The following is a 20,973-nucleotide window of genomic DNA, read 5'->3' as shown; positions in this document are numbered from 1 at the left end:
AAATAAAATTACCCAAAAATCTACTTAAAATGTTCTCATCATAAAATCCAAATAATGTTATAAAAGATAATACTTTTTTTATAAGAAAAAATAAAAAATAAAAATAAAGAAATTATATAAATTTACACAAATATGCCATATGGAGCCCCAAGGACCAGAAAAAAGAAAAAAGAAAGGAAAAAAAAAGACATGTATTTTTTTTCAGGTTTGGATCATGGCCAGGTATTGAAGAACCCAAAATCGGAGTCGACTCAGATGCCTGTTTGGAATCTTCTCAACCAATCACCCTAACAGCCATTTGCCCCCACACGTTACTAACACAACCGTCTTCTTAAATGGCCGTTTACTTGTTCCATCCTCTCTTTGCCTCCGCCGAGTTCTCTTCCTCAGTCCACCTTTTCCCACTGTAGAGCAATGTCATCAACCGCCAATGTTTTGTACCGCCCACCCTTCCAAGATCTTCCCAGTTTTCGTACTAAGCTCAAGTCTATAAATTCTGCATTCGCCGTCGGTTTATCTGTGTCAAAATCGGGTTCCTTTGGTGGGTTTGTCTCGAGCAAACGTTTTTGTGATAGAAATAGATTCAAGGGTACGAACCCCATGACTGAATTGATTAAAGTTTCTGCTTTCAAAGGTGGTGACCATGATGAAGGTATTAGCGTGCTTTCTCAGGAAACTATAGTAGATGGGTCGTCTAGGTTTCCTCGGGAGTTTATGGCTGATGGGCTGGAACCTACTCTTAATCGAATGGTGGGTGTTTCTATACCATCTTAGTCATGGCGTTTTCTTTTTAATGTTGTTGTTGTTATTGTGTTTCTGTGTTGTGTCAATGATAAGAGTTCTGATTTCTATTGATTTGGTGGAAATATTTTCTGATAATTGAATGAAAAAAAAATGTTCTTGAATTTTGTTGGCCCTTTGAAGCTTAAAAGGTCTCTACTTTCACTTTTAGCTTTAGTTCAATTAACACTATTCTGCAAATGAATATGCGTATTCTGTGTTATTTTTGGCCTGAGATAGCTAGACTCGAGAAATATATTGGGTATGGTTGGAGCTAAATGCAAGGGAGAGAATTTCCTACTTCCTAGTGTCTATTATGATTCAGTTTGCAGAATTCTTGGTGATCATGACACCATATTACTCTTTTTCCTATAGGTAAGAAAAGTCTTATTGAGGACAAGTAAAAAGGCATAGCCCAAGTATACATGAAGTATACAAATGCAGAAACCTAGCTACAAGTCAGGAACTAGAAAAAGAAACAAGGAAATCATGGACACTCGTTCCATTAAATACAGTGGCCGAAGCCCAAAGAAATAAGGTGTTAAAGAAAAACCATCCAAATTCATCCATTGAGCGTTCCTTATCTTCAAAACACCAGCCATTCCGCTCGAGCCAAATGCACCACATTTAAGGGATCATGTTCAAGACGGTGGCAATTTGAAAGTTCCACCACCCTCCTAGGCATCATCCACGCCACTCCAATCCTATTAAAAATCTCGTACCATAATACTCTTGCCATCTCACAATGAAGCAACAAATGATCCACCGACTCACCACATTTGTTACACGTGGCACCAATCCATAACTTTTAATCTATGCTTCCTAAGATTGTCCAAGGTCAGAATTTTCCCTAGAGAAGCTGCCCAACCAAAGAAAGCAACCTTAGAAGGCACTTTACTCCTCCAAATAAACTTCCAAGGAAAAGAGTGTACCACACTCAGACTAGTCAGCAGCTTGTACATAGAGCTGGCTGAAAACTTATTGTTTCCAGTGTGAGTCCAGACCATCTTGTCCGTCTCAGTCTGGCCAATACTTGTATCATACAGCAAACTGAAAAGATCAGAAATTGCTTCCATTTCCCAATCATTTGCTGCTCTAGAAAAATGTACCTTCCATTGAGGGGAACCACTCGAACAATCCAAAATTTCTGCCACTGAAGCATCCTGATTCTGAGTGATACGGAAAAGCTCTACGAACTTCTTATACATTATTAATAGGTGGTTCCAAAGAAGATCTCATGCTATTTGCAGCCAAAATTACACAGGATTCGTCTCAGACAAGAAGGTTAATAGCTATACATCTTGGAGGTCACAGTTCTTACATCTGCTGCAAAATATTCTTGTAATTTGCAGCTTGACAGCAGTTAGCAAGTAGTCTTGCTTGATTTTGTGGGTAATTAAAAGATACTATGTGTAGTTGAAGGATAATTCCTGAGAATGTGCACCCTTATAGGCATTTGTGAATTATTTACCATCCCTTAGGAATTGTTATTTCGTTTTGGGCTCCTTTAAGCACCCTTCTTACTAGCACCTGGTTTAAGTATGTGGAATACTTAGATAGTTGGATGCTAAACAAATTTTTTATCGCATAAAGGCGATGGATTCTGTTACAGAAATCTTCTTCACATGATATTTTCTGGATATTGTTAACCTCTCATATCTTTAATCTCATCTAGCATTCTTTTTATTCCTTTTGGACTTTTCTGTAGTGTGAAATTTGTGCTCATTGATGACTTTATCTCACTCCATTGTTCCATGTCGTTGTCTCTACATGATTAAGAATAAAATTGATAAAAGGAAACTCCTTTAAAAATCCTTTTTAATAGCATGGGATTTAGCTGAAAAAAGAGATTAAACTTAGTTTTCCAGAAATCCAGGAATGTATGAGTAATATACTTCTACAGATTCTATGCTTTTCAGTCTTATAACTTTTAAGGTGAAGTAGGTGAGAAAGAGCAATTTTTCTTTTACCCGACTTAATATCTTAGGTTCTGTTGTTTACAGAGCAAGTGGCTTGTAGCTGCTCTTTTTGGTGGTGTCATTCTTTTGAGGCATGATTCAGAAGCTTTGTGGGCTACTATGGGGTCGGTTGTAAATTCTGCGTTTTCATTGGTACTCAAGCGGATTTTAAACCAAGAGCGGCCTGTTTCTACATTGAGATCTGACCCTGGGATGCCATCTTCACATGCACAATCCATCTTCTTCACTGTTGGGTTTTCTATTCTGTCAAGTAATTTCTCCCATTCTCTATTTACCTCATCATCTCTTATGAATGGAAATCTCTTTACAAATGGAAATCACATTTTTAAGTTATTATATATCCTCATGAACATTGTTTTGTATTGATAAATGCTTGGAAAATCTTTGATCTGATTTTATAATGCATGAGGGCTTGCAGTGCTTTCTAAAATGTATGCTGCATCCTCCTTAAATTGCAAAGACTAATATTATCAACCCATTCTACTGCTGGCAGGCTAACATACTGTGTAGAATATCCTCTTATTTTCTCCACGTAAGACTTTGAAATGTGAACTACATAATAGGTTCATGGTTTTTCTTGATGGGTTGTTATAGTAACTATCAAGTTGCCTGTGGAAGAATCCAACATCTGTGCATTCCCCGAATTAATGTTCTTTCTTTTTGTTTTTTGTTTTTTTTGTGTTCTCTCTCTTGCTCTTTAACCATCATTTCTGGTGATGCTCTATCATCTGCATGACCCCATTTTTTAAGCTGTTCCATCAACTAGTATTCAGAAGAAATTAAAATTGTTTTGTTTATTTGAAATGCTTAAACGCAATTTAGAGATTTAAAATCTCAATTTCTTGTTTCTGATTCTTGCATGTGCATTTAAAGAGAGAGAGAGAGAGAAGTGGTTACCTTGTGCTTTGAATTGATAAATGTATAGCTTCCTTGTTTTTATTACCAAAATATCAATGTGTTGGCTCTATTGTTGATATTTAATCGTTGTTTTTCTGCATTCTGTTGCAGTTGTGGAATGGCTTGGGATAAATGACTTTACAGTAATCATCAGCATTCTTGTCTTGGCTTTTGGTTCATATCTTGTAAGTATCCCTGTGTGGATCTTATGAGTCAAGTGCAGCATATAATACATGTGTTTAGCTTAGCTTTCATAGGTGAATCTTGATATTCCAGAAAATTAATAATAGGTCCAATGCTAATCTGGTACATTTCTTTCCACTCTTTTGTTTAATCTACTGAAAAATGCAGAAATTAGAGGCCAGCATAGTAATGATCATAAGTACAGTTATCCTAGCAAAGATTCTCTGGTTAATTCCATACTGATCCTCATAATTCCCCAAAATTTGGAACTATAAATCAGATCAGCTTTATTTCCCGAAATTTTGTGACTATGGGCTGTAAAGAAGAAAGAATGGAAGGAAGAATAAAACGGTATTGTACTTATAAAAAAAAAGAATAAAACGCTATTGTGTATCGCCGCATATTGTATATAATGTTCTAGTAGCCTGTAACTTATTGGTAAGTGTTGTCTACAACTTATTCCCTACACTTTCATGATGATTGGTGCTATATTCATTTGTGTGCCATGTGCTAGTAGGTTTATTCTTTCCAAATTAACTCTTGAGCGCTTTATCTTTTCTTGGTCAGAATCTCTCAAAGTCTATAATGCTTCAGGCGTTCAATTGAAAAAAATAGAGCATTTTAATTAATTTCTGTCTGGAACATATTATATAAATGCATGTAGAGAAATTTTGGGGCAGAAAGTAGGAGGGCAACAACTTTTCACATGATTATCACATCAATATATGGTATGAAGAAAACTAGTACCTTTGATTCATAGACTAATGAATAATTATGTTTTTGAAAAGAGGATTTCTTTTGTTTTCCAGCCGTAAGTCATGGATTAGAATTTAGAATAAATTTGCATCGTGACTTATCATAAGTGAGTAATTGAGCAAGTAAATATTGTTATAAGTATTGATTGGCATAAAATTATTGGAAACAAAATTTCTGCCGAGCACTTGTGGATCCAGGAAGGATTGAAGGGGAAGAAGAGAGAAAAGGAAGAAATTGTTGCTACTACCTTGTAGTCGATAAAATTGTAAACTTAAAGAAGTGAAGGATCTGTAGCATAAAAGACCTTCCTATTGCAAGTTTCATGGTTTGGTATATGACATTTTTCTTCTGACCCAGAATCAGTGATTGAATTTAGTAAGTCTATGTACTTGATATTGGATGTGAAAACTATGCTTATTTCTGTGTCATTGTTGTTTGCAGACATGGCTGCGGGTCTCGCAACAATTCCACACAGTTAGCCAAGTTGTTGTGGGTGCTGTCTTGGGATCCATCTTCTGTATTTTGTGGTTATGGTTTTGGGATGCTTTTGTCCTACAAGCATTTGATTCCAGTTTATGGGTTCGAATAGTTGTTGTTCTGGTAGCTGTTGGGTTTTGCCTAGGTTTTCTTGTACATGTAGTTCGTAATTGGTTTCGGGATGAAATTCTCTAATTAAAAAAAAAAAAAAATATTACTTGAAACCAAGATGCATTATTTTACCCTGGGGTTTCTTGTATACGCAGTTCATTATTTCGGTTTCAGGATGAACGATGCAAGCTCAAACAAATGTTGCACATCATACAATAAAGGCCTTTGCCTTTTATGTTACAAATCAGATAGTAGCAGCAGGAGTAATAACTCTGAGCTGCGAAGCCACACTTTTCATAAATCTTCAGATTGTACAGCAGGTTAGTTGTCTCATTCGTGGTTAAGAGAACTTGAGATTAGGCTGCTGTGAATGGTATTTTCCTTTTCTTGTAATTTCAATGAATTAGACATTATATAAATGTATGAGCAGATCAATTGTTTTGGATGTCAGTTATATAATTTGTTAACTTTAATTACAAAAGCACTCTGTAATCCAAGTTGTGGCTGCCCCAACTCCCCCATCTTTTACTTTTAATGACTTTTATGCTACTTTCCGTAGCGTGTAGTTTGTAACTAGGTTTTTTCTTATATACTTCCTGTGTACTTGGGCATTGTCTTTTTACGTGGATTAATAAAACTTCTTACTTATCAAAAAAAAAAACTGCCCATCTTTTCCAGTGATTCCATGGTAACCAAATCCATTACCCTCAGGTTGCTGGATCTCAGGAAAATAGTCAGTTATTTTTACTTAGAAATGGAACCTGAGTGTTAACTTTGTGGAGTAAAAAGCCCTTATAGTTATGGTGGGGGAAACCCCTCGAGGGCATAGGAGGAGGATGTTAAAAACGCCAAAATAAGGCACAATTCATAAGAAAAGCAATTGATTCAATGACAACAGAACGACCTGCACATGAGCGATGTACAAGAGAATAAGAAGTTAGCAGAAAGAAATTAAAAGATAACAATGTTCAAACACTGATCTTTCTTATTAACCTATTATTGAAAGAGAAAAGATATTTACAATCATGAATTGTGCAACTGCTGCGTAATCGTTTTAAAAAAAGTTAATAAAACATGGGATCTATATAAAAAAAATTAACTTTTTAATAATAGATCTTACTTTTTTTCAAAGTAATTACGCGGCGTTTACGCACTTCACTGTTGTATATAAAATTACTCAAAGAACTACAAGCTACAAACTCCTGGACCAAAAACATGGTTAAACCAATGACATTGAGCAGCATCTAATACCCTTCACATAATCCCACCGATCTAAGACCTCTTTTGAAGATCCCTTCGAGAACAGAACATGTTTCGTTTTGGATGATTCAAGGTCAGATTAGAATGGTCGTAGCTTTTAAGAATATGAGAGCTGCATATATTTGGATTACTTTTCAAAAAAATAATTTTCGAAGTTTTACTAAAATAACATTATACTATAAATGAAATAAAGGTAGCTTTCATTTTCAACTCTCGTGTTCAAGCATATTTTGGAAGGAAGAAAGAGGCAAAAATCAAACTCAGTATATAATTAAAAAAAAGCTATGAAAAAATATATATATTTCCCGACAATTATTTGGATTCAATCAAATTCCAACTAACTTGCCACAACAGATATAGTAAAGCATAAAGAATAGAATTGGTCCCATGATAAGTAGTATTTTACCCAGAACTAACATAACTCTTTTAAACTACTTCATATATCAACCATTTAAATAACAAAGAAGCTTCACATCAAAAAATATGAGCAGAGATGACAAAATTAAAGATGATAAACAACATTTTCCAAAAATTAATTAGTAAACATTGAATCTCCCTCTCCTTGTCATGTGACATGGGACGTATGGGCTGTTCACTGACTAAAAGACCAACCATACATGCACCCGAGGACTCCGAAACATACAGACGAACAAAAATGCCTTCAATGGCATCCAGGTCACTCGGCATGACCGGTCCATGAACCCTACGAAAACCCAGAGTCGCAGACTAACGCAACTGTTCACAATTACCAATAAATGACATTGCCCACATGGTCCAGAATTTTTGGCCTCGAGTAAATAAAGGAATTACAACATATTATGATTGCCAAAGAGTAACGCTAATCTCTACAAAAATGAAGATTACAACATCCCACTCTACCTATAATACATAAAAAGGGCTTGTATCATCATCGCACATTCGTTTTTCAATGATTTCAACCATCTTTACTTACATTGTTTGGTGGATATGGGATAAGGCCATGGTATCTCATGAACTCATAGTGCTCGAATTTTCCCTCCATATCCGTAGTATTTCAACAGCCCTTCATCTTGCCGCCAATTCTCCTTCACTTTCACTTCAACCTGTACAGACGCCTTAACATGAATAGTTTCCTAACAGAAACAACCATCAAAGTTGTTTAAAAAATAATGATGCGCACAAGTTCCCAGAATGGCATAAGATACATAAACCCCAGTTGAGAATTAATAGCATAAATTTAAAAAATAACATTTATGGTGGATGCACCTCAAGATAGACTTTCTTCTGTAAGAAATCTTCAATGTCAAGCCGAGCAGCTGTTGCGAGTAGTTTCAGTGCCTTCCCGTCCTGTAGTGATTGAGATACAAAATCAGATGACCATATCAAGTGCACTGCATTAACATCTGTACATCCAGTAGTTCAAACATTTATAAATTCATCTGAGAAAAAAACAAAACCAATGTCTCAAGCTTAAGAAATATATCACCACTCTCTTTGATGCTTCTGTCTCTGCAGTGAGCTGTGTAGTTCCAACATTTCAAAAACTCGTTGACATTAAAAGAAAATTCTCCCAAACAGACAACAAATATGGCAGAACCCCATTCATCATGTAACAAAGGAAAAACAAATCTTTGAAGTGTCAACGTTGATGGAAGATACGAAAAAACATAACATGTTATTTTCCTTCTCAATGCTAATGCTCCCATTGCTATCCTCCTCACCACCCTTACTTTTTGGCCGCTCTACTTGCTATACTAGCAAGGGCCACATGGAAAAAAAAAAAAGGAATCATCCAGTAAATTCGTTAATTAATTAACATACTCACTTTTCCAATGACGATGATCTTCTGTGTATTCTTTTCAACAACAATTTCTACTTGTATAAAATCTTTTGCAGTTGGCCTTGTTTTATAGCTCACCACATTCACCTGGAAGATTCAAAATTAAAAGCACCACAAAAAATCTGGACATAGCTGTACATGTGTGTGTGTGTGCGCGTGCGTGCGTGTGTGTGTGTGTGTGTGTGAGAGAGAGAGAGAGAGAGAGAGAACTTAAACCAATTCATTTTTTGGAATGTACACTATGTTTTCGATCATATACCTGACATGCATAGGGAACTTCGTCACGGTATTGCATAAAGATCTTCTCTCTTACAATTTCAGCAACAAAGAATCTTTCTGGATGCTCACTAACTATATCCTGATCATTCATAACCAACAAAGTAAGTGGTAATATACAAGAAAAGATTGACTTCACGATCTAAGAGGCTTGAATAATTGCAGAATCTGGTTTATAGAAAAACAAGTTGACAATTAGAAGCTTAGAAAAGAATGAATTGTTCAGCAACTAAGTGGAACCATCTCAAAATGTAGAAATCTTCGGGACACAATTTTACTTGGTGCAATATGCCCAAAGATTCCCATCTCACAACCAATTGTCATGCCAACTCAAATCCACCTCCCAGTCTTGTACAGGTTTTGTAAAAATCATTTCCACTACATTCTTCCATTTTGGAGCTGCATATGAACTGCCACCGATGTTGAATACTAATTCCAGATATGACATCTTCAAAGGTTGCTCCCCACACCACACATCGTGCCAAAAGCTAACTTGATTTCCATCGCCAATCACAAATCTAACATATTTGGAATAAGTATCCCATCCGTTCCTATAAATTTCCACACTCTACAGCAATATGGCTCCATTAACTCCTTAGACCACCAACCTCCCCTTGAACTAGCCTACTTGGTATCTATTCCCTATCTCCACAATGTCTCCCTCTCTATAACATAATGTCAGAACCATTTATCATATAATGCTCAATTAAACTAAAGCAGGTTTATAAGCCCCAAACCGCCTGATTTCATCAGAGTACAAATTCTCCACAGCTCACCAAATGAAATCTTAACTCATCACCAATCCTTTTTACAACCTCAATTAGGCCTTCTCCTTTCATATCAAAACCCTAAAAGCCCACATACTTTCTCTACCAAGTCGTCACTGAATAATTTATCAAACCAGCCTTATAATATAGCTAGTGTCAAGAATTTTCCAGCATCCTGTTTGCTTAAAGAAACAATGCTTTTCCTGTATCCTGTATCCTGCATCATTTCAAAGCCCTGGTCAATCCTTGAGCCTTAAACCATTTTCCTAAAATTCTAGATCATAATTCCTAAATCTAGAACTCTCCTAACCCTAAGCCCACCACAGGTACACATACACAGGTTTTTACTGATACTTTCCTGACACTTTTACCTACAGCTTAGATGAAACAAATTAAGTTCCATCACACTAATAATTTCAGTCAAATGTTTAATTTTTCTATTTTGATGACGGGGGAACCACCCAACGGCAGAGCCCTTAGGACTCACCCATGGAGCCTAAACCCCTGAGGAGACTAGCACAACAACCCACTGCTATGACCTCCCACTTTAATCGCAGTTTGATCCCCGGGGGAATCGAATCTGTGACATAGGGCTCATGCACACAAGTTCAGCCTTACCACTTGGGCTACCCACGGATAGTAGGATCAAGGTAAAATCCATTTTGTGATAAATGGTTCACACCCAATTTTGGCATGAATGGTAGGATCAAGGTAAAATCCTTTTTTTAATCAATTTACATTCTACAAATCAACATTTCCTTACAAGTTTTAACACACAAGCGTTGCATCAAGATGAGCTGTGATTAATTATTTTTTCTACTTCATCCCGAACTTTTAGTTTTAGGCTATAATATTATATCAAAAGCAAGATAAGACAATAGCATATCATCAAAGCTCATAATTGTACATTCTTAAAAGATATTTCTACATGCCTTTGGATAATAAGGTGGCGCAACTGGAAGTTTTGATAGCACCCACTCCTTGATATCTTCCACTCCATGACCATATTTTGCACTCACCGGTATAACCTCATCTACATCTGTAAATTTCTCATACCACTGCAAGCAGCATGGAATTTAAGCTAGGATAAAGAATTATGGATTCTTAAATAATAACGCATTTAAACTCGCCAAAATATATATATATATATATATATATATATATATATATATATCAACCAACAAGTTCTGACCTCCAGCTTCTTTGAAATTTCACCTGGTTTGATCAGGTCTTTCTTATTCAAAACCAGCAAAGTGGGTGGCTTATCTTTGAGGTCTCCCACACCTTCTCCCAACACTTCATCAATCTAGAAACATGAAACTGAATTAAGGAAGGAACACATATTTCAGGAAAATATTATACAACAAGGAAGCATACTTTTTGGGGCACTTTACATGCATCAACAAGAACAAGTACACAGTCAGCGTTGATAGCAGCGCTTCGAACATTCTTCATCATCATAGAGTCCAACTTGTGCATTTTCTTCTCAATAACACCAGGTGTGTCATACAGAATCATCTGCAAGCAAACCCATAGGTTAGATGTATGAGAGCCAGAAACAAATGCATACCCAAAAGGATCTGGAAGTTATCAACACATCACTCTTTTTATAGGGATCTAGAGCACTCATGATTATATATATTAGTTAATTAGATGCAATATAATAGATTTGTCAACATTTGTGAAAAAAAAAATCTTAGATACAATATTCTGGCAAATGATATATCAAAATTCCTTTATCACTAAACAGCGTTCTACAGATCTGAGTTTTACACAGCCTAACGGATATTCTGGACATTCTATATTCTAATTCACTGCTTATTGCTGCCATTTGGAAGATGATTCCTCCATGCTTGATGTGGTGCTTATGGTTAGAGAGGAATGGGAGGTGCTTTGAAGACAGAGAACGCTTGATGGGAGAACTTAGGGTGTTTTTCTTTAATACCTTGAGTTTTTGGGCTAAGGCTCTTGTATTGAATGGAGATAATCTTCTTGATTTGCTTTAGTCATTTTCAGTTTCTAGAGTGTATGTAGGTTTTCCTCTTGTATACTTCTTGTGTACTTGGGTTATGCCTATTCTTAGTAATAAAATCTCTTATTAATTATCAAAAAAAAAAAAAAATACTGCTCCAACTTTCTATGCATTCTCTATTCTTACGGTCAGTACAACATAATCTCCTAACATAAATGAAAGGCAAGCCAATAAAAATCACCAAGACATGTTAGGATCTCTAACTGCTTACCCAATGCTACTAAACCTGTATTAGCTTTAGAAGTCTCTAAGGACATTTGCATGAATGTAACTGTCAGTGGCAGAGCCAGGATTTGATCATTCGGGGCCCAAATTAATATTACAATAACCAATCTTTGTTTATTTTACCTAATGCATCTTTTGCCCTGTATAGTAATATAAAAACATGTTCGAGTTTACTTATAAAAAAAATAATAAAAAAATGTTCGAGTTCAATTATTCTAAAGTCGCATCTAGATATGTCCTACACATAGGTTTATCCAATTAGATCGTGATGGAAACTGAATGAAGAATAATTTGGTGCAAAGCAGATTCCAAGGCAGAAACACTGCCAGGCAATTAGCAAAAGAAAAAATCTACACAACCTCTTACTATTCATACAACTTCCACACACTACACTTTTTTTAACTTTTATTATTTTATTATTTTATCAAATATTTAATATATGAATAATGAATAGAAGTATTGAATTAGTTTAAAAAGAATAAACACAAAAAAAAATAAAAAAATTTAAAAATTTAAAAATTTAAAAAAATGTGGTGTGTGGAGGTTGGGGAGGTTGTGTAGCATTGCTCTTAGCAAAATGGACAGCCTAGATACCTGACAGTCTTTATATGAGCCATTCTACCTAAGTTATGTTGCTTTAAGTTTTAACAGGTAACTAAAATCAAATACTAGAGAATTGGATTTAATAAATTCAAACCTGAAACTCTGGGCCAGAACATATACCAAGAATTCGGTGCCTTGTTGTTTGAGGTTTATCTGTAACTATTGACAGTTTTTGGCCTATCATCTGGTTTGCAAGTGTACTCTTTCCAACATTTGGCTTGCCAAGTACAGCCACATAACCTGCATGTGATTCATTAAAATTCAAAACTACACTAGAAGAAATAAACCCTGAAGCTTTGCAAGAAAATATGCAGAAATCAAAGCATGAAACATGAGTAACAAGATGGGAAAAGGACTCCAGCTATGAAATGATTTATCACCATTTTTGGAATCTCATCTCAATCCATTTTCATAACACCTAAAGGTTTATCCACAAGTAAATTTCCTATAATTCGCGAATAAAAAAAGAGCTAAGGCAATATATAAAACTAGCTAATTGCAAGGGTAATTCCATGTCTGTTCATGCTTTATTGCATGGACGGAAACATACGACACAATTTGACACAATACAGAAGGCAGAAATATTAAAAAAATGTGTAGGAATTATTGATTATATACCCTAACTTCCCTTTCAAGAAACCATCATATTTTCTAGCTTCCATTATTCCTAAACAGGCAAAAATCAATAATGATCACGACATAGTTCCTAGACGTCTTTTCTTTGACAGCAAATGTCATAATGAGTTTTTTTCCAATGCTTAACAAAGGTAATGTGCAGGTCTCCAAAGGACCATATCCAGAATCGACATTCGGAAACTAGGTATGCTCACTTAACTCTAGCCTAATTCATGAGTCAATTATCAACAGTACTATTTTTGTTTTCTTTCTACGGCCTGAATCAAAGTGTTAATCGTTCAAAGGGATGATTGAAAGTAATAGAACTAATAAAAAGTTCATATAAATGATGATTACTAACAAAGATGATTTAAAAGAATGTAGCGTGCTGACTATAAAGACAAATAGAAAGTTCATGGTTTGAAGCTATTACATTTCTTAATCCATCCACTCCAAGGAAGTCATAATAAGTGTAACATAATTCTCGGTACCCAAAATCACAAAAGAGTAAGAAACAAACTTAAACACAGCGTAATTTCTTGAAAAGCAGAAATAATGAGGAGACTAACCGCTGCGATGGTTAGGGTCGGAGGGATAGTCAAGCTCCTCCATCTCATAGTCATCGAGCATAGCCATATTCCTGTCAGGCTTCTCACTCAGAGACAAGAAAGACGACTCGTCATCCTCCGAATACGACGTTGTATCCGCCTCCTCCTCGGCGTAATACTCGGACAAGACAAGGCTCCGGTTGTTGTTGATGTTTCTGGAGGTGTTTCTGGCTTGGAATTGGGTTTCCCGAACTGGGTTTCTAGTAAAATGAGGGAAAAGAGCGCTATTGTTGAATAATGAGGGGCTGGTAAGGAATTTAGCGACATGGGAGTAACAGGGGAGGAAAAGCTTATCTCTGGGAAGCGTTGGATATGGGTGTAGAGCCAGCTCCATTGTCGGAGCTCTGCACTACTCTTCTGTTGGTACAATTGAGCGGTCTGTTTCCGCTCCTTTCTTCTCAGTCTAGACAACCTATGAAACTACCGGATAAAGATAAACCCTCCTAAATGACGTCATTTTAGTATTCTGTATTTTTTTTTTTTTTTTTAAGTTCTTTTATCATCTATATCCCACACAACAACATATAATTTATCATTTTTATTTTCTATTTAAACATACATTTTTTTAAATATTTAAATATACATATTTACCCATTAATATGTGTTTAAATAGAATGATAAAAATAATAAATCACATATTGATGTATGATGTAAAAAATGATAGGCAAAGTTTTGAATACCGTTTTGATTAAGGCATTAGAATGAAATATTTCAATATTGGTACCATTTCGGAATAGTCTATATATAATAAATTAGTTATATATGTATAAATTATATTTCAAAATAACATCAATGCAAGTCTTAAAAAGTTAAAACACATTTATAAAACTCAATAATACTTATAAGTTCTCAATCCAACTATTTAAAAAAATAATTACTCAACTTTATCATGAAAATGGAAGTAACGATTTGATTTTCAGTGCTCAAGAAAATGAGATTAAAAAAGTTAAAAAAATAGTTTTTAAATGTAAGAATTGAAGTGAAAATTATGAAAAAGTCAAGATTTTTACATTAGTTACAAAAAACAAAATTCAGCCGGTACATCGAAATAGGCCGATACACCGAAAATTGGCCGGTATTGATCGAAACGCATCAGTTCGGTCGATATTTGACCTAGTACAAAACACATACATTTTCTATACCGATCACTATCCCAATATGGTAAATACTGGTCGTACTAGCCGGTACGGTACGAAATTTAAAACATTGATGATAAGTAGAATTTTTCTTTCAATCGTTACGAGAAAATCTATTTGCAAATATAAATTTTTGGAGTTTTGCTACTCATCATCCTACACACCACACTTATTTTTATTTTTTATTTTATTCCTTCTAAATTAATTGATTTATTTTACTCATCATCTATATACCACATATTAATAAAGAAAAAAAATTAAAACTTAAAAAATTTTAGACTTTAATGTAATCATTTTCATTTTCTTTTCAGACTTTAAAAGAGTTTTTTTTTTTTTTTTGTGTTGAAGCCAAGTGGATGCATTGATCCTTTATTTTGCAGAAGATCTGTCTCGCTGCCCCTTTGAACAAGGTATTGGAACTTAAAGTTGTAGAATCATTTCATTTATATTGATAGTTTCTTATACACATGTCATAAGTTACATATCTCGACGGAAAATAATTGCACTACAAATTAACATCATAGCGCCTAAGCCTTCTACGTAAATTGGAAAGTATAAAATTGCAATACCACCTTATAGGGTATATATGAGTACTGCTACAGGCAGGCACAAGGCTGTGCCTGCCCGCGGACGACACTGACGTGGCATTTTGCCATGTCAGCAATTACATATTAAAAAAAACAAAAACAAAACAAATGCTGAGAACATAAACAAGCGGGAGAAAAGTGAGAAACGTTTTGGGCGGACGATTTTCGAAACTAGGATTCGTAAGCTGTCGACGACAGTTCCTGTGGAAGGGGAAAATGCAGAGGCTTGACCATCTGCCGTGAGTCTCCGCCGTGAGTGAACATCTGCGTTCCATCTGCGGTCTCTGGAAAGGGAAAACGCCCAGTTGCTGCAACCCATATCCATTTGAAACTGGTAATATATATATCCAGTTACTGCAACCCATTTCCATCAAGTTATTTGTTGTTTGAAAAAAATGATAAAAAGAAACTTATTTTATTTAGATCTTTCTAGTTTTTTTGTCTATTTTTTCTTATTGTTAAGTTTTAATAGGATATGGTTAGCATTGTCCTGCATATTGCATCTGAAAGGGAAATTTTTGTTCAAGATGAGCATTTACATTCAATTTGAAAAGGTGCCCATCTTGATTGTAAAGATTTGCATTCAGTTTGTGTGAAAATATGCTGAGTGAAAAATATAGTAAAAGGTACCGTGAATATATATAAGTGCCCAACTAAATTATTTTTTCTTATTCAAGTATTTATGTAAAGATTTTTCATTTTACTTATATATTTGTAAAGATTGACTTAAATTATGATGCTAAGCTAAGTCCTAAATGGATATCTTGGTTGCCATATATGCATAATAGAAAAAAAAAATTGTCACATTGAAAGTCACTTCAATATAATATTATAGGTGCGTGCATCTTGATTTCATTGTTAAGATAGATGGAGAAAGAGAAAGAAGGTGCATCTCGCATAACAGTTCCTATTACCAATCCATCAATCCAGGTATTGTAAACATCTTTCAACAGTTAGTGTGTGTTTATTTTATGTGTAGTCCTTGTCCACTTGGGTTGATTACATTATGTTGCAATATATTAGGACAACATATCAAGACCACTTTATCCAACTTTTTCAAATTACATGCCAAGTTACTACGATCCAGTGTCTTATACGTGGTTACCACCTTTTGTGCCTCCTCCAAGTGCCAGCCCATGTCTATGGAGCAACCAGGTGATCGTTGGATGGTAAAGTAGTTCATGTGTTTTATTTTATGAACTTGAATATTTGGTTTAATTATTTATTTTTAATTTTTGTTGGAGAACTGCAGCAACACCCATGGAGCTTTACTGCCGCTACCACGTCAAGTACTACTGCCCTAAATAGTACTGCTAGCTTGTATAGTTCCGCCATACCAATGATGAGACTTCCTCTAAATGCCTACCCATATCCATGGAGTAACCAGGTGATCATTTCTTGGAATATTTATTGTAGTTAGTGTGCTTTAATTTTCCGAACTTGAATATTTCGTCTAATTATTTATGTTTAAATATTTTTTGGCAAATTGCAGTAACACACATGGAACTCTACCTCTGTTGCCACGTCAAGTATTGCTGGCTTGAGTAGCCAAGCTGCCACGTCAAGTAATGTTGCCTTGAGTAGTTCCGGTGCCGCGTCAAGTACTGCTGCCTTGTATAGTTCCGCCATACCAATGATGAGACCTCCTCCTACTGCGTACTCATATCCATGGAACAACCAGGTGATCATTTTTTAGAGTATGCCTTTGTAGTTAATGTTGTACTTGAAGATTTGGTCTAACCATTTATGTTTACATTTTTCTTGGAAAATTGTAGCAACATCCATGGATCTCTACTTTCGCTCCCATGTCTAGTTCTGCAAGTAGTGTTAGCTCTACTGTAGCTGCGAGTTCTAGTGTACAGACCAGCGCTAGCGTCACTACTAGCTCTTGTTCCGCTTTACCAGCATTTGTTCCTCCAACTTCTACCAACTCATATCCATGTGGTAGTGAGATGATGTTTTTTATTCTCCACATGCAGTGTCTTTTACATTATCCAGAACATATATTTTTTCATGCCACATTTTTTTCTCCTAATTTACAGGAAAATAAAGTGCAGCAAAGTAACTTTGTTGAAGAAATTAGTGAGGCCACATTAGACTCAATAGAAGTTGAAGTGCAATCTACTGCCTCTTTGGGTAATACGGTTGATACGAAAGAGGCTAGCACTGATGGGGGTGATACCACTAAGGAGCCAAAGTCAGGGATAACCTTTGAGTCGGAGAATGAGTTGATGAACTACTATAAGCATTACGGAAAACAATGTGGTTTTTGACATAATGACACAAAGGAGTAAAAGGAAGAAAGATGGGACTGTGAAATATGTCACTGTGGGATGTGCTCGGGGTGGCAAGGCACGAAATAGAGCGTCAAACGTCCCCAAGCCTCGGCCAACAAGTAAGACAGACTGCAAGGCAAGGATGAATGTCATGTTAAAGGATGGGAAGCTGTGTGTCACATCCATATTTAACACACACAATCATGGGCTTAGTTCAAGAAAATCTAAATTTTTCAGATGCAACAGAGAAGTTAATGAGTCTGTTAGGAGGGTGTTGGATACTAATGATGAGGCTGGCATACAGATGAATAAAAGTTTTCATGCTCTTGTGACTGAGGCGGGTGGGTTTGAGAACGTACCATTTGGAGAAAAAGATTGTCGTAACTATATTGACAAGGCACGACACCTGCGCCTTGGTAAAGGTGGTGCTCAAGCGCTGTTTGAGTATTTTAGAAGGATGCAATACAAGAATGATGGCTTTTTCAGCCTCATGGAATTGGACGATAATGATATACTGAAAAGTGTGTTTTGGGCGAATGCCCGTAGTAAAGAGGCCTACAACTACTTTGGAGATGTGGTAACATTCGATACCACATACCTGACAAATAGGTATGGAATGCCATTTGCACCTTTTATGGGTGTAAACCATCATGAACAGTCAATTCTTTTGAGTGCAGGCCTTATTTCAAGTGAGGATACATAATCGTTTGTTTAGTTGTTTAAAACTTGGCTTGATTGCATGGATGGAAAAGCGCCGAATACTATCATTACAGATCAAGATCGCGGAATGAAAAATGCGATAGCTATTTTCTTTCCCAACACGCGGCATAGATATTGCTTATGGCACATATTGTGAAAGGTGCCTGAGAAGCTTGGTTCCCATGCTCAATACAAATGTGGCCTGAAAAATAAATTGCTATCTTGTGTCTATGACTCTCTTACGAGGAGTTTGAGAATTCTTAGAACAGTCTCAAGGATACTTTCAATTTACATGAAAATGCATGGTTGCAAAGCTTATATGCAGAAAGAGAGTTTTGGGTGCCGGTATATTTAAAGAACTCGTTTTGGGCTGGAATGAGTACAACTCAACGCAGTGAGAGTATGAATGCTTTCTTCGATAGTTACGTGCATGCCAGGACAAACCTTAAAGAGTTTGTTGATTAGTTCAACAATGCATTGAAGAAAAAAATTGAGAATGAAAACTAAGCTGACTTCAATTCATTTAATTTCACCATTCCTTGCATATCACACTTGGCTCTTGAGAAGAAGTTTCAAGATGTATACACAAATTCAAAATTTAGGAAGGTTCAACAAGAGATAATGGGAATGATATATTGTCATTGTCGTTTCGAGAAAATGGATGGAGTAATCGCAACTTACTTGGTCGATGATCAAGTTAAGACTGAAGATTTCATCAAGGAGGTTACATATACTCTTTACTTTAATGAGACCAAGTGTGAGGCGAAGTGTGTTTGTGGGTTGTTTGAGATGCAAGGGATACTATGTAGACATATTTTTGCCATCTTTTCAGCTAAGAAAGTTCGTGAGTTACCGGAAAAGTACATATTAGACCGGTGGAGAAAAGACATAAAACGTAAGTATACATTTATTTCGAGGAGTTACGACGTTGCTGATCAGAGACCCGAAGCTGTTAGGTATAAATGTATGTTGAAAACTTTCAATGAGGTAGTAACAAATGCAGTTTCGTGTGATGGGCATACTCAGGAAATGATTTCGAAATTATATGCGATGAATGAGGTATGGCGCACTTCGAACCCCAAGGACATAGATTCCAATGTTGGAGGAAGTACCGTGAATGCAGCCACAAAAGGAAGTTCCAAAAAAGTGCTAAGTCCCCATGTTGTTAGAGGCAAGGGAAGACCCCCGTGTAAGAGGAGGATGCCGACAATGGAGGAACAATTGAAGAAAATTAAAACTAAGGCTGCGAATAAGAAAAAAGATAAGGGAAAAAACAGACTGGTGAGAGCATAGTTACCTGATGATCATCTTTAAGTATTTGATAATATGCTATTATTTTCACTTGTGAACTCTAATTATTTTTTATGTTGTCAGAGGCGTAGATTGGATACTGAACTATTGGAACGCAGTGGAAACCAACTCGGGATATCGGGAATGAGGATGCAAGAAAATGTACAAACTCCCATAATGGTGGATCAAGAAAGTGGACAACAAACTCCAGTGATAGGGACACAAGAAAGCGTACAATTACCACTTGAATTCATTTTATTGGTTAAACTCGTTTAATTTTATATGGGTCTTACTTTGGCTGCTATTATGTTCACAGATGCAATTAGAAATGGATGGAACGCAGCCGGAAATGGTAGATGGAACGCAGCCGGAGACGGCAGATGGAATGCATCCAAGCAGCTTCTTGTAGCAAGACTTTATAGATCTATTATGCCTACTTATGTTGTGTGTTAATGGTGGTGATTTGTTAGAATTAGTGTTTGATGTGGTTTATATGCATTTGTGTGTTAAGGCAAATTTGTAGGAATTTGTGTGTTGGTGTTGGTATGTTGGAGTAAGTATGTTATGTATTAGTGGTGCAAGTATACGTTTTGTATCGTATCTTAGTACGAACCCACGTTTTGCACATTTGTATCCAAATATACTATTTATGTGGCAGTGAGTTTGTATCCAAGTATTCAATTTATGTGGCATTAGTTTATGAGTTGAGATTATACTGTATTTGATATTGTTTCTTATGTCCAAGTGAGAAAAAATTAATCAATAAACCTGTAATTTAGTCTTCTCAAATATTCTGACAAAATGATATCAGGCTGGTAAGTTATTTTCATGCCATATATATACTCTTTTAATAAGCATTGTCACGTTAAAACATAATAAAGTCTCGAGATTGAAGATCAAATACAAATTAGAATAAAGTCTTAAATATATAATTTTAAAGTCTCGACTTATAAACGCTAAGTTTTCTTAAAATACAGATACAAAGTCGTCAACCCAGTGAGAGTATCAAATACAAGTAAATAATTATGGCTATTAGCCAAAATACACGAAATAGTTTGCGTGCATGCCGCATGTCGGCTTCTTGAATGCGAAACTGGGCTTGATGATTATGGACTGCCAACTCCCTCTTCTCAATCTCTTTTTCTCTCTTTTTAAGCTCTTCATCTTTTTTTAATACTTCTGCTTCTCTTTTTTTAAGGGGCAATGCTACTCTGCCGCCCAGCATTTACCACTGGGCGTGCCGCCCAGTCTGTTTTTTTTTTTTTTTTTTTTCATTTCACATTTTTTAATACATTTAAATATTTTTAAAAAATAAAAAAAAAATACACCAATACACTTAAAAACACTTCCTTAATCACTAAGTAAAAAAAAAAATTGCCAAGCAGTCAAAAAGAGAGGTCAAGTTGGGGCGGCATATTAGTGTTTTCCTTTTTTAAGTTCTTCATCTTTCCTTAATTCTACTTCTCTCTTTTTAAGTTCTTCATCTTTCCTTAATACTTATGCTTCTCTCTTTACAAGGTCTTGCTCTTTGTATTCACTACTATCTGACTACTTGAAAAACTTGCAGTGCAGTAATCCCTGATTATACATAAATAAA

The 20,973-nt window shown here is 35.7% G+C and overlaps 3 protein-coding genes across 3 annotated transcripts; 2 read left to right on the top strand and 1 right to left on the bottom strand.

Annotated features, from left to right (window-relative positions):
• Positions 1 to 208: 208 nt before the first annotated feature.
• On the top strand, positions 209 to 5,633 carry LOC121246090 (lipid phosphate phosphatase epsilon 1, chloroplastic). Its single transcript, XM_041144086.1, has 4 exons — positions 209 to 750; positions 2,784 to 3,009; positions 3,768 to 3,841; positions 5,037 to 5,633. The coding sequence occupies exons 1-4, from the start codon at positions 415 to 417 to the stop codon at positions 5,265 to 5,267; spliced, it is 867 nt and encodes a 288-aa protein (XP_041000020.1). The 5' UTR covers positions 209 to 414; the 3' UTR covers positions 5,268 to 5,633.
• A 1,608-nt stretch (positions 5,634 to 7,241) lies between these two features.
• Positions 7,242 to 13,798, bottom strand: LOC121246089 (GTPase ERA-like, chloroplastic). The gene is made up of 9 exons (XM_041144085.1): positions 13,350 to 13,798; positions 12,260 to 12,405; positions 10,683 to 10,823; positions 10,498 to 10,611; positions 10,238 to 10,363; positions 8,522 to 8,620; positions 8,248 to 8,349; positions 7,689 to 7,769; positions 7,242 to 7,525 (listed from the first exon to the last, which is right to left on the bottom strand). Exons 1-9 carry the CDS (start codon positions 13,720 to 13,722, stop codon positions 7,439 to 7,441), a joined length of 1,269 nt encoding a protein of 422 aa, XP_041000019.1. The 5' UTR covers positions 13,723 to 13,798; the 3' UTR covers positions 7,242 to 7,438.
• Positions 13,799 to 17,388: 3,590 nt separating this feature from the next.
• LOC121246536 (protein FAR1-RELATED SEQUENCE 5-like) lies at positions 17,389 to 18,090 on the top strand. The gene has a single exon (XM_041144711.1). The coding sequence runs from the start codon at positions 17,389 to 17,391 to the stop codon at positions 18,088 to 18,090; it is 702 nt and encodes a 233-aa protein (XP_041000645.1).
• The last annotated feature ends 2,883 nt before the right edge of the window (positions 18,091 to 20,973 follow it).

Source organism: Juglans microcarpa x Juglans regia, chromosome 1S, assembly GCF_004785595.1.
Source record: "Juglans microcarpa x Juglans regia isolate MS1-56 chromosome 1S, Jm3101_v1.0, whole genome shotgun sequence".
Taxonomy (NCBI): Eukaryota; Viridiplantae; Streptophyta; class Magnoliopsida; order Fagales; family Juglandaceae; genus Juglans; species Juglans microcarpa x Juglans regia.
This window is presented reverse-complemented; position numbering and strand designations above follow the sequence as displayed.